A 24,290-nucleotide genomic window follows, 5' to 3' on the forward strand; every position below is an offset into this window, starting at 1 on the left:
AAGGACTGGTAAAAAGTTGTGACTTATGATGTGCCTTTGGCTTGATCAGGCACTGTGTTGTGCTCACGTTCTGCTTTTGCGATTCATACCATTATACTGCTACATGCTGAAGATTTTATTTTATTTCTTTTGCCTTTTCAGGTGCCACAGTGGGTGTGGATTCTTGTTATGCTATAAACCAGAACGGGGTTTATTATGGCCATTGCAAGAAGGCTAATGGCACATACATACCATGTGGAAAAAAGTAAGCACCACAAACACAAATCAGTCCCAGGGCATAGTTGTCTGAGAGCACATCACCTTGGGTCTGGTCTGACCAATTCCTGGGGACCCTATGCATACCACCTTGGGCTCCGGAATGAGAGAAAGGTGGGGTATAAAAATATCCAATAGGAGGCATCATGAAAAATTAAGCAGGGGCTCTTTAAAGGTCAACCCTCTCTGCTTGATTTCTACAAGGAGGTTCAGGTCAGGAAGCACAACCTGCTGCAAATGGTCCTCCAGTTCTGCTCGCAAACACCATGGCTCTGCTCTCACCTTTAAAGACGGGCAGATTATGTCAGCTGCGGGGGGTGGGAATTGGGTTCTTTGAGTATTCTTTCATACCGTGAACCGTCTCCTAAATGAGCTTCAGAGTTCCGCTGGGCTACTGCAAACAACCCAGTTAATTTGGGGGTGGGGTGAGCATAAGGATGAGGGAGAAACTAGATTCAGTTCACATTTAATTAGCACATTCTGAGACAATATGTGAAAAATCCTTCAAATTTTGCACCTCTCTGGATTTTGCAATGCAGTTCCCCAGATAAGTAACGTGTTCAAAAATGCATATTAGGGTTAAATGCGCTTATAAATGCATATATTAGTGAAGATAGCATACCAAAAAAGCATTAAATTAGGGGAAACTGCATGCAAAAATGTGTATATTAGTCAAAAGATCATACAAATATGTGTACGGTATATTACATTTGCTCTGAAATGCTGACAAATTTTCATGAGGTTTTTGTATAAAACCTTTTTTGGGGGAAATTCTTGTGGATTTAAGACGGGGGGGGGGGAATGTGAAGCTGAGAGAACCGAAATTGATAGGTTTATCCATCCTTAGATGAGCAGTCTTCTGCTTATCCTATCTCTAGTAATGAAATAATAATAATAGAATCATAAAATTGTAGACTTGGAAAGGTCCGTGAGGGTCATCTAGTCCACCCCCTGCAATGCAGGAATCCTTTGCCCAAGGAGGGGCTTGAAACCACAACCCTGAGATGAAGAATCTCATGCTCTACCAACTGAGCTATTCCAGAAGGGCAAACAAATATCGGTTAATCTGGTGATGCATGAGGATTCCAAATGAGAAAAAAATATATGACTTCCCTAATTAGTCTGTTCTTGTTTAAAATAAAAACTCAAGGTAACCGCCTGCTTCCTTTTCAGAGATATAAAGTGTGGCAAGTTATATTGCACAGGGGGTTCTCGAATGCCTTCAACTGGAAGTCTAGTGTCGTTTGATACATGCAAAGGCAGTTTCCCAGGCAAGGACCAAGAAGATGGTGGAATGGTTGCCACTGGAACAAAATGCGGAGAAGGCATGGTTAGTGACTTCCTTTGATCCACAGGTGTGGTCAGGGGGGAGGTTTCCCAAGCACAATTTCTGTAATGCGGTTGTTGGAATTGCTGCAAGAACAGAGTGAGCCGTTTCACACCGGTAGCTTGCCAAGCAGGGCTGCACCTTTGGGGTTCATTTGTCAGCCATGCTTCTGATCCTGCCTGTGAACTGAGCCTGTCCAAGTTATGTTCACATACTTCAAATGCCGGCACAATAATATCCTGAATGCTACAGCTTTAAGATTTAATTCCATTACAATTTTTCTGAGCCTTTTTAAGGAGTGAAATTGGCATGCACTTATTCTTTGAAAGCAGAAGTCACCTACCTGGCTCCCATTGGGGCTCTGGGGCCCTTGAATTCCTCCTTTGGTGCCTAGGAAGCCCTCTGACCCCACACTCTCTGCTTCCAGGAGGTGATGAGGGTGGTTACCTTCTTCGTCCCTTGAAAAATGCCTAGAGCTGAAGGAGGAAGCTGGAAGAGTGATGTTCTTTCCCTCTCCCTTTACAAGGTTCAGATTAGTTCTACTGGATCTTTTCTCAGATGCCTTGGGAAAAGGAAGTGTGTGTGTGCTTCTGTCTCATGTGGGGTGCTCAGTGCTTTTTAAAAAAAGGGGTACTGAAGGGTACGCAGTACCAGCATCTCCTTTTGTTGTTGTTAAGAAGTGTGGCACTTACTGGAACAACTTCATGGTTGTAGAAAAGAAGCACTGGGCTTAGAAGAAGCACATCTGGCGTAGAAGGGAGAGAAGTGACCAGAGGAGGTGTCACCCACAGCACCCACTCAAAAATTCAAATGTGCCCATGAACCTAAAAAACATTGATGATCCCTCTTCTAAAGTGACATGGATCTTAAGATGGAGGTCAGAAGTTAGTATAGCTCAGTCATGACTGGCCATCTCCTCCCCAGCCAAGCAGGTCTCTAGACTCACAGGCTCAAGAAACTGACAAGTACCCCTTCTTTGAGGACACAACAAAGCTAGAAAGCTGCCATATCAGACTGTGATCTGAGCTGCCTACCAACATGGCGGGTGGGAGCACAGGGTCGGAAAGTTATATCCAGTCACGCTATGTGTACCTTAAGCCAGATATTATCTATACTACCTGGCTGAGGCTATCCATGTTCCCACACAGAAAAGGCTCTTTCACTTTACTCACTACTTGAACCTTTTAATTGAAGCTTCAGTGGTGTTGAGTTTTGCAGAAAAGAAAAGAACCGCCCCACCCTGTTGATCATCTTTGGCATTTTGCTTTCAGGTCTGCAGCAATGGGCAATGTGTCGAGATTGAGAGAGCCTACAGGTCTACCAACTGTTCTTCCAAGTGCCAAGGACATGCTGTAAGAGTTACATCACGGTTAAGGGAAGAATAATGGTGGCTGCTTTTTAGTGGCCTTTGTAAATGTTCTGCTTAGAGACACAAACCTTTCCTTCCTCTGTTGAGCACGTATGCCTGTATTCTTCACCCTTCCGCTCACAGTATTCTCCCAGGACCATGTTCCTCAATGAGTCACTGAATTTCTGCATTGGAGACTTTGGTTCTTTCGCTTTTCCCCACCTCTGCCCATGCCCAGTATTTCTTCTGTAGCTTCTGACGGGTGCCAGTGCCCCAGTCCTGGTTGCCAGTTACAAGATACTGTGTATGTTGCTCTCTGATCTGTCTCTACTAGGGATGGGGGAGAGAAATGTGTTCAGTTGCATTTTAATGAGAATTGAAATGCAGCTATCCTTCAAATTTTAACTTATCCTAATTTTTGCAATGCAGCTCTCTAACCCAGATGTGTATATTGGGGGAAAGTGTGCACAAAATACACATATTACTGTGCAAAACTGCATTGTATTCGGGGAAATTTCCTTCAAAACTGTATACATTAGGCAAAAATGCACACAACAAAGTTTATACTAGGAGAAGGAAACAAAAATGGATAGATTCACCCATCCCTACTTTATACTGGAGCCAATGAAGGTGTATCTGGACATGTACTTGGGCTCCCTGGTTGAGGTTAACCCTTGAGTCCCCTGGCATGAAGAGCCCAGAGTTTGTTGCACTAACCAAAATGTGTGGAATTGGATGCAAAGTCCTCTCTTGCTGGCAAAACCTGATGGTGAAAGCAAGCCCTGAACCAGATGACATTGCAACAGTGACCGTTAAATGTCACCATTATTATTATTATTATTATTATTATTATTATTATTATTATTATTTCATAAAATTTACCACTTGATTGTAAAAAAACCCTCAAAGTGGTTTACAAAAAAGAAATTATTAATTTAATATTATTACTATATTGTTGTTAAATGTGTTATTCTGTTTTTTAAAATATTATTTAATATTTATATCCTTCTACCAATAAGTACCCAGAGAAACATACAAAAGAAGGAAAAAAGGAAACCCTGATAATACATTGAATAATAAGCATGTATTACTAAAAAACTTACAGCCATGAAAAGCAGCAATTAAATTAACAGTCTGAAGACAACAGGAAGGGAGCCAGGTGATGTAGGCCCAGTGTAGGCCATCCACTGTCCTGAGCAAGACAGTTTTGGTCCTAAAACCAGGACAGGAGCAAAATTGGTTTCATCCTGAAACTCCTGGTGCTGAGAAGTGACCACACACTCAGGCACCTTGCCCAAATCAGGAAGATTGGAGACAGGATCATAGTTTCTAAGGTTAGCCAGGCCATCATAGCATGAACATAAGATCATGAGAAAAGCCCTGTGGAGTCTGGCCAAAGGCCCATCTTCTCCAGCACCCTCTTCTCACAGCAGTCAAGCAGATGCCCATGGGAAGCTCACAAGAAGGACAGCAGCAGTCTCTCCACTGCTGGAGTCCTGGCAATGGGTGACCAGAGGTCTCCTTCTGTAAATTGTGAGGGCCATTCCTTTCCACAAGGAGGCCTTGACCACCTTTGACTCTCAGGTAGACAAGACATTTTTGAAAGTTTCCCCCTTCTCAAAGAAGTCTCTCTCTCTCTCTCTCTCTCTCTCTCTCTCTCTCTCTCTCTCTGTGTGTGTGTGTGTGTGTGTGTGTGTGTTTTCAGTATTTTGGCTAACAGCTGATGACTTACACCAATTTTGGGATTGACTGCAGTTTTGATAATTTGTTGGAGCTGTGCCTTTTGTTATCTATATAATTTTGTATTTATTTTAAAATGTTTGTTTTATTACTTGCACTGCACTGAATAACAGACCTGATCAAAAGGCAGGATAGACATCTTTCCAATAAAAATAAATGAATGAATGAATAAAGCAAGCATGGTCTGCTTCTTTTCCATGTGCCCATTTTAGAGACTAATGCTAGGTCTGTGCTATCACAGGTATGTGACCATGAGCTGCTATGCCAGTGTGAAGAAGGATGGGCGCCACCAAATTGCGATGACCCCACAGCAAATAGATGTGAGTTAAAGCAGGAGCCCCCTGCCACACTCCCCCCTTCTTTTCACCTAACATAACCGTGGACTCTTTTGTTATATGGCTAACAAAATGGCCTCTTCCCCAAATTTGCCACCCAATTCACAGATGATTAATTTTTGGGGGAGGGGGATTTGGGCTATTGGATGAGGACTTTTGAATGGATTTGGAGGCAGGCTTACTATTTGCAATGGCGGCAGCCATGAGTGTTTACTCCTTTTAAAGCTCTAAACGGTAAAATGAAGGCAATGATGGAGCTCTTCTCAGAAGCTACCAGTTTGCAGCTGACATGTTTTCCCCAGAATGCCTCAGATCCAGCATCGTTCTGGAGTATTCTGGGGTGAAAAATGGCATCCGCCAGCCGCTAAACAGAGCTTTATTGTTACCTTATCGGGAGTTGGGGTGGCGGGGAGCGGGTGGCAGCGGCACAACTTCTCTGCCACAAATGGTAAACCTGCCTCACCATGAACTCTTCCAAAAATCCCACCTGAAATATTGGCCGCTATTTCAGGGAACAACCCACCCTCTCCCAATATTGTTGAAAGTTTGCAGCTGCAAACTCAGTTTGGCATAAGCCATTTCTCTGTGTGTTCCCCTGCTCCACATAGCTGGGCTAGTGATGGAAGTGAATGATCATTTAGGTAACAACATCAGGACATCAGGTAAGTTCTGTAATACGTTGCTGGCGTTGTGATGGGGGAACTCAATGCACAGCTGTCATTTGGGGTGGCTCACCTTTGCTTCTTATAAATTCTTCCCTTACTGATGATTTCAGTGGCATTAGGTTGGCCATATTTACCAAAGTTCTGTCTCCAGGACATGTAGCAAAATGTACACCAAATTCTCTTCTATTGCTCTGCATAACTGCAAGTTCCTCCTGATAAAGTAGTAAACTCAGGTGCCCCAAAGTATTAACAAGTTTATAAAAATATGTGTAATAACTAGTACAATCTTAACCAAATCTACTCAGTCCTACTGAATTCCATGGGACTTATCCCCAGGTAAGTAGGGTTAGGACTGCATCTTACGTAATTTGGGGACGATCCTTGGGTAGCAGGAAAACAGATGCACTCATCCTAGCATACAGTGTGATATCATTCTGTTGAATTCTTGCTGGCTTGATGATGGTGGCGAAGAGGAGACTAAGAGCTCTGTTTGAAGAAGGATGCAGTTCATTACTTAGCTGCAAGATGACCCTTCTCTGAGCAAGAAGTTGTATGCAAAGAGCATGGTGACCCATTATTTATTTACCTATTATCATCACATTTCTTTATTATATTTTTATCCTGCCCTTCACTCCAAAGAGCTCGGAGTGACACACTCTCTCTCATGCACACATTTATCCTAGAACAACAACTACAAGCTTTTGTGTATCCAAAGCAATTCACTTACTGTAGCTTGTTTTAATCCTTACCAGCCTGGATAGCTCAGCTGGATAGTGCATGGTGCTGATAACACCAAGGTTGCAGGTTCAGTCCCTGAATGGGACAGCTGCGTATCCCTGCATTGCAGGGGGTTGGACTAGATGATCCTCAGGGTCCCTTCCAACTCTATGATTCTATTCTATCAATTTCTGTAAGATGGGGCAGTATAATTAACCCTATATTACAGATGCTAGGCGATTCTCTAAACCATGGTTTAGATGGTTACAAATGAACTGCAGCAAAGCCTCAGGTAGGTTCATATGCAACCTCCCCTCTTCTTCTTTCACAAAAGGAGGTGAATTTATGCACCTTGGACTAAACCATGCTCACCTTCAGGTGATTGTGGTCTCTCCATAGTTACAACAAACCAGGGTCAAACATGCATTGATATTCTGGTTTGGTAAGTAACTAGAGTTAGAATAAACCACAGTTCTCTCATGGTTTAGTCAAAAGTGAAAACAGAAGCTTTAAGTCACTTTTGGATATAAAGGAGAAGAGAAGGAAAGGTGTGGGGCTTTCTGACACACTTTTGTGAAAATCTATTTCATCACGAACTGGGCCTCAGGCTGAGAGAATGTGTTTTGGGTCATTTCCTGTCACACATGAGGAATAGGGAGTCTTTGAGGAAGCATGATTTCCAAGAATTGTCTCTCAGTACAATCTCAGATTTGTTTATGGCCTGTTCTTTTTTTGCAGATATCATCATCATTGTTGCAGTGTTGTTAGCCATTTTAGTCACAGCAGTCACCATCATTGTCTTGTTCCGGTACAAAATTTCAAAGAAGAAAAATAGTCCAAGGTGAATCTTTTAAGTGAAGAATTGTCAGCCAAAATTTTGCAAAAGGGTTTAACTGCTGGATTTGCTAAGTGCTCAATACTAGGAATGGCATGCGTGGCCAGATTGAACATTGGGATGGAAAGCCAACTCTGGCTAGTTTGAGCAGTAGAGTCTTAGATTTTGGATGCCAGAAACCTGCTGATTTGGAGCTATAATTCGCCATGATTAAAAGCAGGGGTGGAGGACTTGCAGCTCTTCAGATTAGGGATGGCTAGCGCAGCCTGTCTGTAGGCACTTGCACCATAAATTGTATGTGTTTTGTATTTATGCATTTCTTCATAAAACACAGTTTTGTATGCCCGTTTCCTGTAAAGTAATGCATGTTTGTATGTATTTTGTACCAAAACAGCAAGGCAAAATTCAAAGTGGAGAATTCATATGTGTATTCCAATTCACATATAAGTCTGAAACCAGTTTGGTTTCCTTTAAAATACTGTAGGGCTAGACAACAAGCTCTTCTGGAATCAGTCCTCCTGATCAGGTATACCTCATTTCCCCTATGCTTCAATGGCAAAATCCAGAGCTTCCCCTCCAAGAGCACTGTGTTCCTTTGGAAAGAAGGACGGGATATTATTATTATTATTCTGAACCAAACAATATATGATTCAGGAGAGACAGTGAAGGTCTCCATTCTCTGTCTCTTCTGCATCCTATATTGTTTGACCAAGACTTCTACATTTCTGGGTACAGAACACAGATGTACTAAGTTATGAATTCAATCCGCATGCTAATATTTACTGTTTTTTGATAGCACCCACAAGAGTGTGGCTGGATCCACAAACCATGCCTTCTCAGGTCAAGATCAGAAGAGAAGACAGCATCTTGGCCCTGTGCCTGGCCCTCCAGAGGTGAGAAGCAACACAAACTGTTTAAACATCTGGGCAAAAGCAATGATCCTGTACCATTTGCAGTCCATTCCACTTTGAATAAGGTTATCATAAACATTCTTCCCAATAATACTGGCCCTCAGGTGGCTGAGTTTCTGTCAGTTTGGAAGTAAAATTGGGCTACACAAAATTTCTACGTAATTAGAGTACTTCCTAGGTAACTCAAGTTTCTAAGTTTGCAAAATAAATGAACAATATTTTTTAAAGAAAACAAAGAAAAAAACACCCTTACAAGGAATTGTAAGTTTCCAGGATATACAAAATAGTGAGGTGTCAGTAAAGCCATGGGAAGGAAACTGAAGATGGCAGACAGGGAGATGAAATTGAACTAAGAAGCCTTTAATGAGTTACAGTAAGTATCCAGAAGAGGAGGATTAGGGATGTGAGTGAGCATGCTGTCAATTTACCGTATTTTTCGCTCCATAAGACGCACCTGACCATAAGACGCACCTAGTTTTTAGAGGAGGAAAACAAGAAAAAAAAATTCTGAATGAAACAGTGGATGTATGATTTTTGTGGTTCATGCTGTGGCCACAGGCATGTGGTCTGATGGTGAATTTGGGGAGACCCAATGCAAAAATCCTCAGGATCCATGTGGATCTGTGCTTTGTAACCAGATTTTTGCAGCATTGCAGCCCCAGGAAACAGTGGATGCGTGATTTTTTTTGGTGCACGTTGTAGCCATAGACATGCTAAGTGATCTGATGGTGAATTTGGGGTGATCCAATGTAAAAATCCTGAGGATCCATGGGCTTTTACCTCCCCTCTCCCAGGCAGCCTCCGCTAGCGTCCCTTGTCTCTCTCCCCGATCGCTTGCTGATTTCAACACTCCCTTCCCTCTTGTTTGCCTTAGTGTCTTTTCCTTAGCTGGAGCAGTTTTTTGCTCCTCCTTTTCTTCTAATTTCTCTCCTTATTGCTTTAGTCTTCCTGGTTTCCCCCTTTGCAAGTTTGCTGCCTTTACCTCCCTCCTCCCAGGCAGCCTCCTTTATCTCTAGCGTCCCTTATCTCTCTCCCTGATCGGCAAACGATCAGCGGCTTTGTTTCAATACCCACTTGCCTCCCCCCCCCAAAAAAAAAGCATGATCTACTTTTTGCCCCTGGGCAATTCAGCTCCAGGGACCACACATTCGCTCCATAAGACGCACAGACATTTCCCCTCACTTTTTAGGAAGAAAAAAAATGTGTCTTATGGAGCGAAAATAACACCCTCTCCTGGCAGTATGCAAGAATAATTCAGGTGAAAGGAAAGCAAACTCTTTTTTTTATTTTCCCACTCCAGGGAATCCACCCCATGCTATATACCAGAACTGTTTTGGTTCCATGGTCCAAATCCTTATCAGGATCCACCATACTGACCAAATTTGATAGGTGGGGATATCCACCTTTCAGTTTCATGATGTCATGGGATTTGGTGCTTTGAAGTACCAGAGCGAGGACACTTTGCTCCAGTGGGCTTTGGCAAAGCACCGCCCTTACCTGTATGACATCAGGTATAGGGCGGGCCAGTATGTCTTGCCCAGAATGGCTTATGGGCCAAATAGAGAAGGGTGATGAGCCCAGATTGGCTCATGAACCAGAGGTTCCTTACCCTGCTGTATAGCTATGCAATGCTCAAGTTCTCAGCAACTCCAAAACTGAGCCCCTAGCATGGTGCGTTTATTTCATTCTTTATTTTGTTTGTTAGTCATTTTACACTAAAAAGTCTCAAAGTGAATTAACAAGATATAATACAAAAATAAAACCAATTAAAAACCAGAAAACATAAAACACTGTACCATATAAAAGATCCTAAGATGTTCACCCAACAGCACAAATATAAAGGGTGAGTCCTGCCCTACCTCACTGTGTTTATCTTGTATATGTTTTAATTTTCTACTGAAACATCTCTGACTTGTATCCAACTAAGTCACACTGAGAGTAGACCCACTGAAATCAATGGACACGACCTGTTTAACCATCCACTGATTTCCATGGATCTGCTCTGAGTTTGTTTTAATTTGATACAACTCATTGACTGTAGCACTTGCACATCTACCTTTCAGTCCTGAAATTACCGTCTATATGTTTCTCTAGCATGCTTGTGTAATGTGTGAGATTCATGTGACAACTGAGAATACCTCATTGTTGTTTTGAAAAGCAAAGATGGCACACTGTTTTAAAAGCTGTTTCCTGCTTTTAGGTCACCTCTTCCAGAGTTCTGCTCCCTCCACCTCCACCCCAAGCAAACAAACCACCAGTTTCTGTTGTAAGTAATATTAAATGAAATAGTTATTGCTTAAAATATGGACCACAACAACACTGGAAACTAGAATTCTTCTGGAATTAATTGTTTGTGAATTGCAGCCTGAACTGGCCAATCAGACCAGCTGGATTAATGTACAGTGGTGCCCCGCAAGACGAATGCCTCGCAAGACGAAAAACTCGCTAGACGAAAGGGTTTTCCGTCTTGCGAGTTCTTGCAAGTTTGTTTCCTTTTTCTTAAAGCCGCTAAGCCGTTAATAGCCGCTAATAGCCGTGCTTCACAAGACGAAAAAACCGCAAGACGAAGAGACTCGCGGAACGGATTAATTTCGTCTTGTGAGGCACCACTGTACATATCAGTATACAGTTGTTCTTTGGATTTTGCACTTCTCTGAATTTTGCTCAAGAATGTGCAAATGTGCATATTTTGTGATAAAGTAAAATAAATTTAGAAATGCATCCTTTGAAAAACTGTTCAGAAATATGCGTTGAAGGTGTACACGTTTTCATGTGGGTTTCTAACAAGAAAATTCACCAGATTAAATGCACAAAGGGGATGGAACAGAAAGCCTGCTAAATTGTCTCTGACCCAGATTAGATGGTACCATCCTTTCCTCCTAGTAACAGTAAAATCTAAAAAACCCCAGCAAATGTAATGCAATATGCAATCTACACAATTATATCTCATCATTCTGACAAGGAAATATATTTATACTAATGGTAATGCTTAAAAAAGAATGAAAACAATGTCAAAAATTCGCAATACAATTGTATGCATTTCTGGTCAGAAGTAAATTCCACTGCAATTAATGTGACTTATTTTAGAGTAAACATGTGTACTATTATGTTAGTTACTTTAAAACACACACACAACCACACACAAAAAATTAACATGTCACAGATAAACTTGAGGCAAAAACCTTCCTCCCCAGCATGGTGTTTTTCATGTTCATGGAAAATTTTGTTCTTTTAACCTGGGGAATGTTGAAACGTGTGTCTTTGTGATTTGTTGGGGTTCTAGAAAATCAGGTGGCATGAAACTTATTCAACTATTTCGCTTTATAGAAACACTAATCAAATGTTGCTTCCTATAATTCCTCAGCAAATTCCAGATGAGCCGTGCAACCACATATCAACCATGTATCAAAATACCAGAATGGTAAGTTCCTAAATGAGCCCAAGAAGGATCCTTCTGGAGTGGGGGGAAAGCGGAATCAAGAGTGCTATTATTTCCCCACTAATATTGACCATTGGAGTTCCAGGGGGATCGTATGGCACCATTTCTCAACTTCCATATCTCAATCCATAGAAGAGTAAATAGGGTGTTAAATCCCATGTTTTTGAGGTCAAGGAAACAAATGGGCATGTTTTAACTGGCTGACAAATAGAGTATACTGAATCAGTAGTTTATTCAATCCAATTTATTTATTCCATTTATTCGAGGGTTGGACTATATGACTTTTTGGGCCCCTTCCAATTCTACAACGATTCTATGAGCCTAAAAGGGATGCAGGTGACAGTGTGGTCTTGAGCTTGCTGATCATGAGGTTGGCAGTTTGAATCTGCACGATGGGGTGAGCTCCTGTTGCTCTGTCCCAGCTCCTGCCAACCTAGCAGTCCGAAAGTATGCCAGCACAAATAAATAAATAGGTACTGGTAAACGGCATTTCTGTGAGCACTCTGGCTTTCGTCACAGTGTCCCATTGCGCCAGATGCAGTTTAGTCATGCTGGTCACATGACCCGGAAAGCTGTTTGCGGACAAACGCCGGCTCCCTCGGCCTGAAAGCTGAGATGAACGCCGCACCCCATAGTTGAATTTGACTGGATTTAACCATCCAGGGGCCCTTTACCTTTTTACCTGTTTACACAATTGTGGGATGCTTGTCTAGATGAATAAAACAATGAGTTGGACTTCCAAAGCCATTTCACCCTGAGTCAGCCCATTGGTCCCTGCAGCCCAGTATTGTCTACAGTATACAAAGGCTGGGGAACCACTTTTGTCCAGTGAGCCAGATCATCTAGAGCCACTCCTCCACAGGCCACTTTTGATTGGTGGGTAGCTCCATGCACCTGTCAGTCACCTGCCAGCATATGACATCAGGTGAGCCTGCTGGAAAGCAGCAGGGCTTGTACCCGGTGCTGAATTTAAACAGTTCTGAATGCAAAAGCTATTGCCAAGGAAAAATTGGAAACACATGCCTGTGCTCATGATTGTTCCTTGGCAGCTTAGGTTTTACCTCCCCCACTCCAGTAGTTATATGGCATCTGGTGAGTGGGCATGGCTCGCTTCAGCGAAGGTTTTCTTATAATAGAGTTCACATAGCTTGTTGCATGGCCAGCGCACAGTAGTCGTCCCTTTGAGTAGTGCCTTTTATGTGCACAGATCACACATCTACACCACCAATCTATATAGGTTTTATCTGTGGCGGATCTTGGGGTCTTAGGTTCAGCAGCGCCCTGTGTGACGCAATAGTTCAGTGTCCCCGGCCTCTTGCGCTCTATTCTAAATCATAGTTTCAGCATCCCCTATGGTGTCCCCAAGGCTCTATGCCCAGTGTGACTGAACCAGTTGTGCTCTCCTAAATCCACCTCTGGTTTTATACCAATTTAATTGTTACAGCTTACTGCAAAGAATCCAGGGCATTGTTGTTTGGTGAGATTGCTGAGAATTCTCTGTGAAGAGTGCCCTCTCCTCTCCTAAAAGAACTGCTGTTTCCAGAGAAAAGGAAATGAATGTTAAATTGGTATAAGTCTATGTTGCCCACATAAGCCCTGACAACAAGCACACTTAGCTGGCAATTGCTGCAGACAGCTGAGTCAAATTCTGAGTATGAGCAAAACACAGAAAGCACCGCTCCTGCCTTGTTTTCTGTCCCCTAAAAAATTGTGCCTTCTTCAGATACCCTTGCTTGTTGTCTTGATATCTTTGTTGCTTACTGTGCGGAAATGTTTTAGATAATCTCCTGTTTTCTTTTATTCCAGCCAATTGTAAAGCCAAACATTCCTCCACCTCCAATTCCAACTGCCAAGACAGGGTTTTCTTCTGTCAACAGCAATGCAGTAAGTAATTGCTTCAGGATTTTCTCTCTCCTTTCTAAGTGAATGCTGGTGCAACTATCACCAGTGTGAATCTTCTTCAGTCAACTAGTTGTCCATTTTTACTTTTTCCCAGAGAGAGAGGCTGCAGTTAGAAAAAATGGCAGAGGTAGTTCAGATGCCATTACCCCCAAAGTTAATGAGGCCCCCTGTTAACTACAGAAGCAGCTTCAAATCCTGATTTCAAATCCTGGTTAAGGGGGAACCTTGGAAAAGGTTGACAGGAAAAAATTCAGCCAGATTACAGGTGGAGCCTGCGGTCCTATGCCTCCCACCCCACCCTGCTTTTTGAATGTGAATTGGTTGTAAATCTCCTTGAGATTTTATTTATTTATTCATTGCATTTATTTATTCATTGCGTTAAATCTCCTTGAGAATTTGGGTTGCATCCAACTAAGTTCTATTCAGGGTAGACTCACTGAAATTAATGAACCTAAGTTAGCCACACCCATTAACTTCAATGGGTCTTCTCTGACTGGTATTGGATATGCATCCCCCCTTTTAAATAAAGTTTCCAAGAAATGCAAATCATCCTCACTCTCTGCTTTTAAGACTGCCGTTTGTTTTTACCTTATTTTGTACTGTGCTGATTTTGTGCACTTTTGCAGAAGGCAGGATAAATCTTCATTATGATTAATATTGCATTTATTTATTCATTGCGTTAATATTAATTAGAACTGGAATTTTCAAATAAGCTCCAAATAAGCTGCCTGGGTGGGTTGGTTGTGTTGAAGAGAGAAAAGGGGGTGACTGACATCTGATCAGGAAAATGTGGCACTTCTCTTACAGGCAGCAGCGATGACGGCAACTCCTTCTCCCCACTTCAAGCGTAAGACAGCTCCTCCACCTCCGCCCCAGGTAAGGAGCACCAAGATCCACAAGGAAGATGCTGAGCTGCAGAGTGTCCAGTCGCCTGCTGTTGGAGGCAGGGTGTCTCTGAATGATGGCTGCTGGGAGCAGCAGGTTGGGAGTGTGCTGTTGTGCTCAGGTCCGGCTTCTGGGCTTCCCCTAGCTTGGCCACTGCAAGGACAGCATGCTGGGCAAGAAGGACCCTGTGGCCTCATCTCTCAGGGGAAGACCCAGCAGGCATTTTCTTCATTCCTGTGGCAATGTGCTCAACCATAACCTTTTGTTCCCTGAGGCAAAAAACGTGAGGGAAGGAAGCCATTTGGGGAGCATAGGGCAGGCTATGCAGGCCTGCAAGCAGAACCTGAGCACAACCGCGCTCTCCCCACTGCAATTCCCAGCAGATGTTGTTCAGAGCCATGGTGCCCCAACAGTGTGCATAGGACACAGCCGTTGTGGCTAATAGCTGTCTAGTTTTCTTTTAAAGCCATCCAAGTTTGTGACGATCCCTACCTCTTGTTCAAGGGAGAAAGGCAGGAATAATTTGAGGATGTGGCACACCACAAAAATGGATGGTGGAGATGTATACATACATACAGGCCCCACTTACTGAGCACAATGTGTTTCCTACAAATCATTCAGTCTGCAAGTGTTTACATGAGTCCACTATTTCTACGTATAAAGGTAAAGGTACCCCTGAGCATTAGGTCCAGTTGTGGCCACCTCTGGGGTTGCGGTGCTCATCTCGCTTTACTGGCCAAGGGAGCCGGCATACAGCTTCCGGGTCGTGTGGCCAGCATGACTAAGCCGCTTCTGGTGAACCAGAGCAGCACACGGAAATGCCATTTACCTTCCTGCCGGAGCAGTACTTATTCATCTACTTGCACTTTGACATGCTTTCGAACTGCTAGGTTGGCAGGAGCAGGGACTGAGCAATGGGAGCTCACCCCGTCACGGGGATTCAAACTGCCGACCTTCTGATTGGCAAGTCCTAGGCTCTGTGGTTTAACCCACAGCGCCACCCGTGTCCCATCATTTCTATGTATACCTATGGGGAAATTTCTAATGTGTTCCTGACCATGGAACTTTGACCCCACCCCACCCCAAAGCCAAGAAAACCTGGGAAAGCCTAGAAAAAAGGCTCACTAATTTGTCTTATCACTACCCCTCCCTCCGTCCATTCCTCAGCTAACCAACAAAAGGCAAACAAGGAAGTAAAAGGTGCTTTCCGTCTGGATAGCTGAATCTGTGGGATCTGCTTGTGTGTACAAATATATCAGAGCAAAGGTGAAGAGCATATATCAATCTACGTAGCCAGAGAAATATGATGGATGAGTTTCATTTTTTGTTTTTTTGTTTTTAAGATGCTATTTTCACACTTCTTATTAATTTGTATGTATAATGATTTTATTATTGCTTTTATTGGGCTTTTATGCAAGCTGTCTTGAGCACCTCCATTTTTGTATCACTAGCTTAATCAAACTAAAATAGCTAAAAAAATAGGTAGTGTGCTTAGGACTGCGACATGGAGAAACTTGGGAAACTTTGTTTTTCTTTTCTTTGACTTCAGCATCTCTTTGCTTTTGTCTTAGGCATTGAAGCCCCCAGGTAACCCCAAGATATGAAGCAAATGAAGGACCAAACCAAATACTGTTCTCCAGTTTCAAGGAACCTTCCCCCCATCACCAATCCCCATGGCTTCTCCATCTGTGAAGAATACAGAACAAGCGTTGTTTTAAAAGGTCTAATGGTTTTGTCTGCAAAAGGAACTGAAGTATTTGTGTTCAAAGTATTGTTGCCTGCAACCCTCCTGACTCTTCAGCAAGTAACTGAAAGGTGCAATATTCAAGCATTTTGCAATATGTCCGTAGTGATAGAATCGTGATTTAGGAGATCCTGGTACAAAAGAAACGGTGAACTGAGCCACGTAGTTTTAAGCAATGAAGTTTCTTTCTGGGCCAGTGGTCTCCAGGCCAGTTGTGATCGCCCATCACTGCCATCTGTGGACAAGACCTGAGGTTTTTGGAGGCTGCTCAAAGCTTTATGGGATTAGGAGTAGGATTTTTCCCTGACTACTGAACTGCTCATCTTATTTTCGTGGAGTGAGAGCATACCACCATGCCTTGAACAATCCCACAAAACAATGCAGGCTATTAAAATGGGGAAAAGGCAATCTGTTTGACCCTTCTCTCCACCTTGATGCATCCACAAACCATCACTTTCTCAGGATGCTCAGACTCCAAATCTCTTGTGCTTCACACATTTACTGCTAAACAGCTTCCATAATGTGCAATGGTACTAGTGTTGCCAGCTTCTTTTACCAGCACTGTGCCTGTGCATTTAACAACAGCTTGATCTGCAGATATGTGCAGGTGACTGTGTTTCTGTCTCAAATGCTGATTCTTTCAATCCAAGCTGCTGTTAAAGGCAGAGGAGCAGGCAGTTGGCAACCCTAAATGATAGAGGCATACTTGTTAGCACTTGCTTAGACTAGAGTTCCATTTTAAATAGTTTATTTATCATAGAGTGTAAACTTAAGAAACACTACTATTGAAATGCTCACATATGCTTTAAGCACCTGATTTGTATGTGGCTGTGAAATAAGTTGGAATACAACAGTATATTCTTTCTTTTTGGGTTAACTCTATGAAAAGGTCAGTAGTGAAATGATTACTGTAGAAATTAGTGGGGGAGCAATGGGATTCAATGTACATCGTGCAATATCAGAAAAATCAGGTACACCAACACAACTAGAAGTATAGACTTGTTAGGTCAGAACAATTACCTTTCACTGTTTTTTGATAAGAATTCTCCATTGCTCGCTCTCTCCTCACACAGAACACTGTGTGCCCACAGTTTGCTTACTTTTCAGTTAATTCATGTCTCCTTCCCTCTGCACCACCAAAGCAAGCATGATGTGATCATAGGCACAGTTGCATCAAGATTCCTTGGGATACATGCATGCATCAGTAACACACCCTGAATTGTAGTGAGGGACGTGATCATATCAGGATTGCTTTTCTGCAGTGTTTTACTGAGAGATATGCACATCAGGACCAGAAAAGTGGTAGACAGAAGATGCATATGAACCAAAACAAATGGTGTGGTTTGATTCTGAAATTAATTACAGATTTTTCTCTGGTTAAATTGGAATTTGGAAAGAGCAGAACTCGGGGCTGGCTGGAACAGAAATGCCACCAGAGCAGGACTTTAGGGCAGGTGACAGGGGTTTGACTCAGCAGAAGGAACATGACTGCAGAAGGGCTGGTTTAACCACATTTTGAAGTAAGCACATTACAACGTAAAACCAGGGAACAGTCTAAATTGCCTAACTGGAAAGCTCACCTAAATTCCTTGACCCGCAAGCTGTACAGAGCTCTCTGAAGGAAGATCAGGTCAAAAGAGTAATCTGTGAAATTAAAGGATACCACACAAGGCACAGAATCAAAAATCCATAGCACGTGTCTCTTCGTGGACCAGCATTCTCAACCACCTGTTCATGTTTTTTGTTACATTCACAGAACAGATAAGACCTCAAAATTCCGTATTTCTGATACAGTCTTCAAATTTGAGCACAATGCTTGTCACCAGGCAGAGTACAATCAAAATACTGTGCATACAGAGAGCTGTAAGATGGTCTTTATTTATTAATAGTTCAGATGCAACCAGAGTTTGGGCCTTAAATACAAGAGTTGTGAATGTGGAGTCATGGTGAGCATTTATGGAAAAGCAGCAGCAGCAGCAGTGGGGAAGGAGTTAACCCTCCTGCTGCTTTTTCTCTGCAGCCAGCGCCAGATTCAGGGTTTGCGGACAGTTCCTCCCCACAGGGCACTGAGCAGACAGGGCACAAACCTGAGAAGATCCATTTGGGGGACAGAAAATTTTAGCCTTGCACATGACATCATGTTACAAAAGATTACCAACCCCACCCCTTCTGTAGCCCCTTCTAATCTAGTATCCCCACTGCTTAGCTCAGAGGTAATAGAGTGGCGAGTGTGTTTGAGAAAGAGAGTGATTCCCTGCAAGCAGAGCAAATAAAACAAAGAGACAAGTTGGTTACAACATTTCCCTGGGTGTGCTGCTTTTCTGCTTACAGGGAGTGCTTCGACATGGGGAACACACTCAAATGGCACCTGACTCCCACCTTCAGCCTCAAGTAGTCCCGTCTATTCTGCCATCCCCTTCAGGGCTCTACCACCTCATTCCGCTGCTTGTGGACATTAAGCCTTAGAGATCAGGTCTCTTGGCCTGAGGAGAAGGAGCAGGCAGGCAAGAAGAGGAAAAGCAGGGCTAAAGGAATCATTGGGCATCACCATTTCTCCCTTTCGGCTGTCCCTGCCTATGAGCCAGACACACAAATAGAAGATTGCCAAGTTTCAGCTACAAGTCACATTTTTAGAGAGTTATAATGTTTAAACATAAAGATAAAGCCACCACCTTGTCAACTCTCTACTCTGCTTTTAAAGCTCAGGTGTCTGGGGACAGCATCTCTGCTGCCTTTGCTGATGACACAGCATTATCAGTCAGTTGCCTCTTGTTTTTCTGTCAAGGACACATTCCAGGCAGGAAAAGGGCTCATGGAAGGTATGGAGCAGACCCACTGTCTTTAGCAGCATATAGGGAATCTTCTGCAGTTGTACTCTCCGATGCATCCTCCATGCATTTCAAAGGGGGCAGGTCAAGAAATTTTCTTGCTAGCTCATATCCCTTTTCTCCAGCCATGAGTTTTCTATTGATTATTTCTTCTGTGCTGTGTTTCCCCACCCCACCTTGGTGGAGCTATTTTTTTAATGTACTGTAAGTGATTTTGCGGGACGCGGGTGGCGCTGTGGGTTAAACCACAGAGCCTAGGACTTGCCGATCAGAAGGTCGGCGGTTCGAATCCCCGCGACGGGGTGAGCTCCCGTTGCTCAGTCCCTGCTCCTGCCAACCTAGCAGTTCAAAAGCACGTCAAAGTGCTAGTAGATAAATAGGTACCGCTCCAGCGGGAAGGTAAACAGCGTTTCCGTGCGCTGCTCTGGTTTGCCAGAAGTAGCTTTGTCCTGCTGGCCACATGTCCTGCTGGCCAATAAAGCGAGATGAGTGCCGCAACCCCAGAGTCAGCCATGACTGGACCTAATGGTCATGGGTCCCTTTACCTTTACTTTTTAAGTGATTTTGCATCTGGTGAATGGAGATTTTGAAATGTTATATTGTTATCTATGGAGAAAGTGTATTTACAAATATATCTGTATTTAAAATGTTATTATATAAAGTCTAAACTTTTCCGGGGGAGACAAAACCCCCGCAGTAGAATATCTTGTCTATTTATCCATCATTTTATTTTCTTTAAATTGCTTCTGTGCCAATTTACATTTCTGAAAAATGTCTACGTTTATGACCCTATCTCAGCATGGCAAATAGAGAACGTTGCAGAATGTCAAAACAAAGCCTTAAGCATGAAAAATAAAATTAATATTGACCCTTAAAGCAGCACAATTAACGGGGGGGGCATACACACACAAAACATTCTATATTTTGTTTTCATTTGTAATGTAACAAATGGTGTGGAATACAAATGTGTTATTGTATTGTGGCGATTTGAAGGACTTATGGTGCTCCAGATCCAACACAACTCAGCCCAGGTGTGTGTGCCACTGGGTGAGACGGGAGTCATGCTATTGTGCTATCCTTCCTCTCTGCATTCCCCCACTCACTGCTTTCACTAGGCTGAAGAGCCCTCTCCCCACTTGGGATTCTGAGCATATTGCTGTGACAGTGGAGGCAGAACATGGCCTTCCCCTCCATTATTTTGTCTAATCCTCTTTGAAAAGCATCCAAGTTGGTGCCCATCACTGCTTGTGGAAGTGAATCCCATAGTTTAACCAAACACTGTGTAGGAGAAGTACAGTGGACCCTCTAGTTACATACCGCTCTGGATACATAACTTTCGGATTACGAATGCAGCAAACCCGGAAGTGTATACTTCCATGTTTCACCACGCCTGCATGTGCAGAAATGCTCAATCGCGCTGCGCACATGTGCAGAAGGAGGACCTCTGCCTATGGACTTTTTGGGTTGCAGATGGACAGGGCCGTCTTAAGCATATCCAGTGCCATGGTGCAAAGCTTCCTCTGGCGCCGCCCCCCCCCCCCCCCCCGTTTCCCAGAGTTGTCGATCTCCAGCAAGGCTGGAGGAGGCGGGCAGTGGCTGGAGGGTGGCTCCTCTGGTGGAGGCTGGATGCGGCACCTCCCGGCTCAGCTGGCCGCTTTGTGCTGCGGTGGCCATGGCAGGCAGAGGCTCCAGGTACGGCGCTGCTTTGGCGCGGCATGGCAGAGGCAGGCAAGGGTGACGAGCTGATGCCGGGAGCCACCGCATCCAGCCTCCACCTCTTCCCTGGCTCCCCACGCCACTAGCCTCTATGGGCAAGACGCCCCTGTGGACGGACCCCCAGAACGAATTTAATTTGTATCTGGAGTATCCAATGCACTTTCTTTTGTGTGTCCTGGATTTTGATCAGCTTCAATGGGTGTCCTCAGGTTCTAGTGTTAAGAGAGAGGGAGAAAATGCTTAACTCTGTCCACGTTCTCCACACCACGCACAACTGTGTATGGAACAATTAAAACCATTTCAACATATATAAAACATGTTTAACAATTCCATTTAAAAAAACAATTCAAACAAGTTCAACACAGATTCAGACGGACAAAATGTCCACTTAAAAGACTTGATGGAAAAGGAAGATCTTCATTAGGTTCCAAAGATGGTGCTGATAATGGTGCCCGTTGAATGCGTAGTGGGCAGGGGTTCTAAAGGGTGGGTGTCACCACACTAAAGGCCCACTTTATACATCACACAGAATGGTCTCCCCTGATGAGATGGCATCTGCAGGAGGTCTTCTCTTGCAGGACACAGTGTATAGCAGGTGGGGCAATCTTTCAAGTATCTTTCAAATTTTGATGGTACTCGAGCTCCCATCAGCTGCAGCCAACTTGGCCAATGTTCAAGAATGATGGGATATTTAGTCCAATGACATCTAAAGGGCCCTATTCCTGCTTCAGGTGGTAAAGTGGACAGCAACTACTAATACAGAGTGCAGAGGGTGAAACCATTATTCAGTGCTCTCCTTGTTAAAATAGAATAGATGACACATGTCTGACAGTACTGAACAACTCTTTCTCCCTTTTTAATAATAACATGGGGGTGGGGAGAGAAAGAGATCAGGATTGGCATGGCAGGACTCTCCTCACTGCACTGCAGTCCCAACAAAAATCACACACCGCTTTCCTGCAAGGCCAGATTAAAGTGATGGGGGCAGGGCTTCCCTGTTCCTTGCAATGCCCCACCTAGACTTTAGGTCAAAACAGTACTTCAGAACTGTACACCTATGTATCTGCAAAGCAGCCCTGACATCTACTGTTTAACATCTACAACTACATTCCAAAAAGAGATGTAGCATTTTCATATTACTTTTTCTTCTGGGTGAAAAGAGCTGTGAGCAACTCAAATGCTGGAATGAAGCATGAAGTGCAGAAGACACAGGACAGACAAAAAACAACAACAAAACAAAACAAAAAACTAAACTATATGGAATGTGTTCCACCAAGATGTAGTCACCAGTTTGGATTGTCTATAAATGGATCATTAGACAGATTCATAGAATCATAGAATCATAGAATCATAGAGTTGGAAGAGACCACAAGGGCCATCGAGTCCAACCCCCTGCCAAGCAGGAAACACCATCAGAGCACTCCTGACATATGGTTGTCAAGCCTCTGCTTAAAGACCTCCAAAGAAGGAGACTCCACCACACTCCTTGGCAGCAAATTCCACTGTCAAACAGCTCTTACTGTCAGGAAGTTCTTCCTAATGTTTAGGTGGAATCTTCTTTCTTGTAGTTTGGATCCATTGCTCCGTGTCCGCTTCTCTGGAGCAGCAGAAAACAACCTTTCTCCCTCCTCTATGTGACATCCTTTTATATATTTGAACATGGCTATCATATCACCCCTTAACCTCCTCTTCTCCAGGCTAAACATGCCCAGCTCCCTTAGCCGTTCCTCATAAGGCATCATTTCCAGGCCTTTGACCATTTTGGTTGCCCTCCTCTGGACACGTTCCAGTTTGTCAGTGTCCTTCTTGAACTGTGGTGCCCAGAACTGGACACAGTACTCCAGGTGAGGTCTGACCAGAGCAGAATACAGTGGCACTATTACTTCCCTTGATCTAGATGCTATACTCCTATTGATGAGGCCCAGAATTGCATTGGCTTTTTTAGCTGCCGCGTCACACTGTTGGCTCATGTCAAGTTTGTGATTCATGGGGGATAAGCCTACCAATGACTACAAGTCACAATGGCCATCTTCTACTTCCACTGTGGAGGCAACATGCCTCTGAATGCCACCTCAAACAATCAGTTATTATATGATCACAGACCTGCTAAGCAGAATACTGGTTGCTGGGAATTGCAGGTGGGGAGAGCCCTGCTGCACTCACTTCCTGCTTGGGGGTCATCCCATAGGTACATGGTTGGCTGCTGGACCATCTTCTTATATTCTTATGGATGTAGCTAAACAGAGCTCCCCACTAGCCATGTGAATCCTGCCAAGAGAGGCTCAATAACTGTTTTTCAGTTGGCATCCAGAGACTTGGAGGTTTTTAAGCAAAAGCTTAATGGCCATCTGTCATGGATGCTTAGCTGAGTTTCCTGCATTGTGGAGGGTTGGACTAGATGGCCCCTGGCATTCCTTCCAACACTACAATTCTGTGATTCTATGATTTTATGACTGCAAAGGGAAAGGGAGGGGTGCAAGTGCCAAGACCCTGGCAGGCCACGGGACATGATTGGTGGGGATTGTTCAGCCTGGCAAGTCACATGTTGTGTGGGCCTGCCTTAGGCATCTTCATATGTTTTGCCACTACTCTGCAGCCTTCCCAGCTGCCTGAGCTTCCTGATCTGATAAGGTCCATGGGAGGAATTACCTCTTGATGGCATCCCATGGGCTTTAACCGAACCCTGGGCACCTGGAAGGCTCTTGACAAGCAACAGCATAGAACTGAAGCCCTCTGCTCTCAGTCAGTTAGGCGGATGCTGCTGGACCACAACTCCCATCATCCTGATTCATAGGCCATGCTGTCTGGGGCTGAGAGGTGTTGTAGTCCAACAACATCTGGAGGCTACAGGCTCCCTACTCATGTTCTAGTGCAGGGGTCAGCAACCTTTGGGGATTGGTCCACCATCCCTCAGACCATGTGGTGGGCCAGACTAGATTTTGATGGGGGGGGGAGAACGAATTCCTATGGCCCACAAATAACCCAGAGATGCAATTTGAATAAAAGGACACATTCTGCTCATGTAAAAACACAGATTCCCGGACTGTCCGCAGGCCGGATTTAGAAGGCGATTGGGCTACATCTGGCCTTTGGGCCTTAGGTTGCCTACCCCTGTTCTAGTGTCTACATTTCACCTTTTTCTGCATCATGACCACAAGGTGGAGCAAGAGGATGACACCAACACAGCCTGCAAGGAATCACACCCACCTACACCAATTTTGCATTACAGTAACAGCCTGCCTCTTGTCTGACAAGACTTCACTTACTCTTAACTAATTATGAATCTTGGTACATTTCCTGTTGGAGACATGTGCATTAACCATGACAGCTTTAACCTAAAAGCACAGAAGTCTCAGACAGTCTGGCACCAAAAGCAATCAATAGGTAAAGCCCATTTCTTCCAATAATGCATCACCACAGGAATTATACGTGCAGGAAGACCGGGGCAAAGAAGGAGCTGTGATCTTGCATCTTTTCATAAACTTAACCTGGGCTCCAGACTATCTGACTGACTGCAGAGTTCAGAAGGGAAGAAGGCTGAGTAAAGATGGCAAGAACTTTGGCAGGGGGCTGAAGCCAATATATGTGTGGGGGGGATTTGATTCAGTTTGCATTTAAAGGTGAACCAATTTAATCGACACTT

The 24,290-nt window shown here is 43.8% G+C and overlaps 1 protein-coding gene across 1 annotated transcript in view; it reads left to right on the forward strand.

The window, feature by feature from the left end:
* The window catches only part of ADAM28 (ADAM metallopeptidase domain 28), a 69,249-nt gene extending 52,290 nt beyond the window's left edge, over window positions 1–16,959 (forward strand). The window contains exons 15-25 of the mRNA XM_028707916.2: window positions 142–244; window positions 1,429–1,585; window positions 2,854–2,934; window positions 4,912–4,990; window positions 7,126–7,228; window positions 8,019–8,115; window positions 10,334–10,399; window positions 11,498–11,554; window positions 13,379–13,456; window positions 14,282–14,350; window positions 15,931–16,959. Of these exons, the coding sequence (XP_028563749.2) occupies window positions 142–244; window positions 1,429–1,585; window positions 2,854–2,934; window positions 4,912–4,990; window positions 7,126–7,228; window positions 8,019–8,115; window positions 10,334–10,399; window positions 11,498–11,554; window positions 13,379–13,456; window positions 14,282–14,350; window positions 15,931–15,963 (923 nt within the window). The 3' untranslated portion in view covers window positions 15,964–16,959. The remainder of the gene's footprint in view (window positions 1–141; window positions 245–1,428; window positions 1,586–2,853; window positions 2,935–4,911; window positions 4,991–7,125; window positions 7,229–8,018; window positions 8,116–10,333; window positions 10,400–11,497; window positions 11,555–13,378; window positions 13,457–14,281; window positions 14,351–15,930) is intronic.
* Window positions 16,960–24,290: the final 7,331 nt, after the last annotated feature.

The sequence above is a fragment of the Podarcis muralis genome, chromosome 15 (genome assembly GCF_964188315.1).
Source record: "Podarcis muralis chromosome 15, rPodMur119.hap1.1, whole genome shotgun sequence".
Lineage (NCBI taxonomy): Eukaryota > Metazoa > Chordata > Lepidosauria > Squamata > Lacertidae > Podarcis > Podarcis muralis.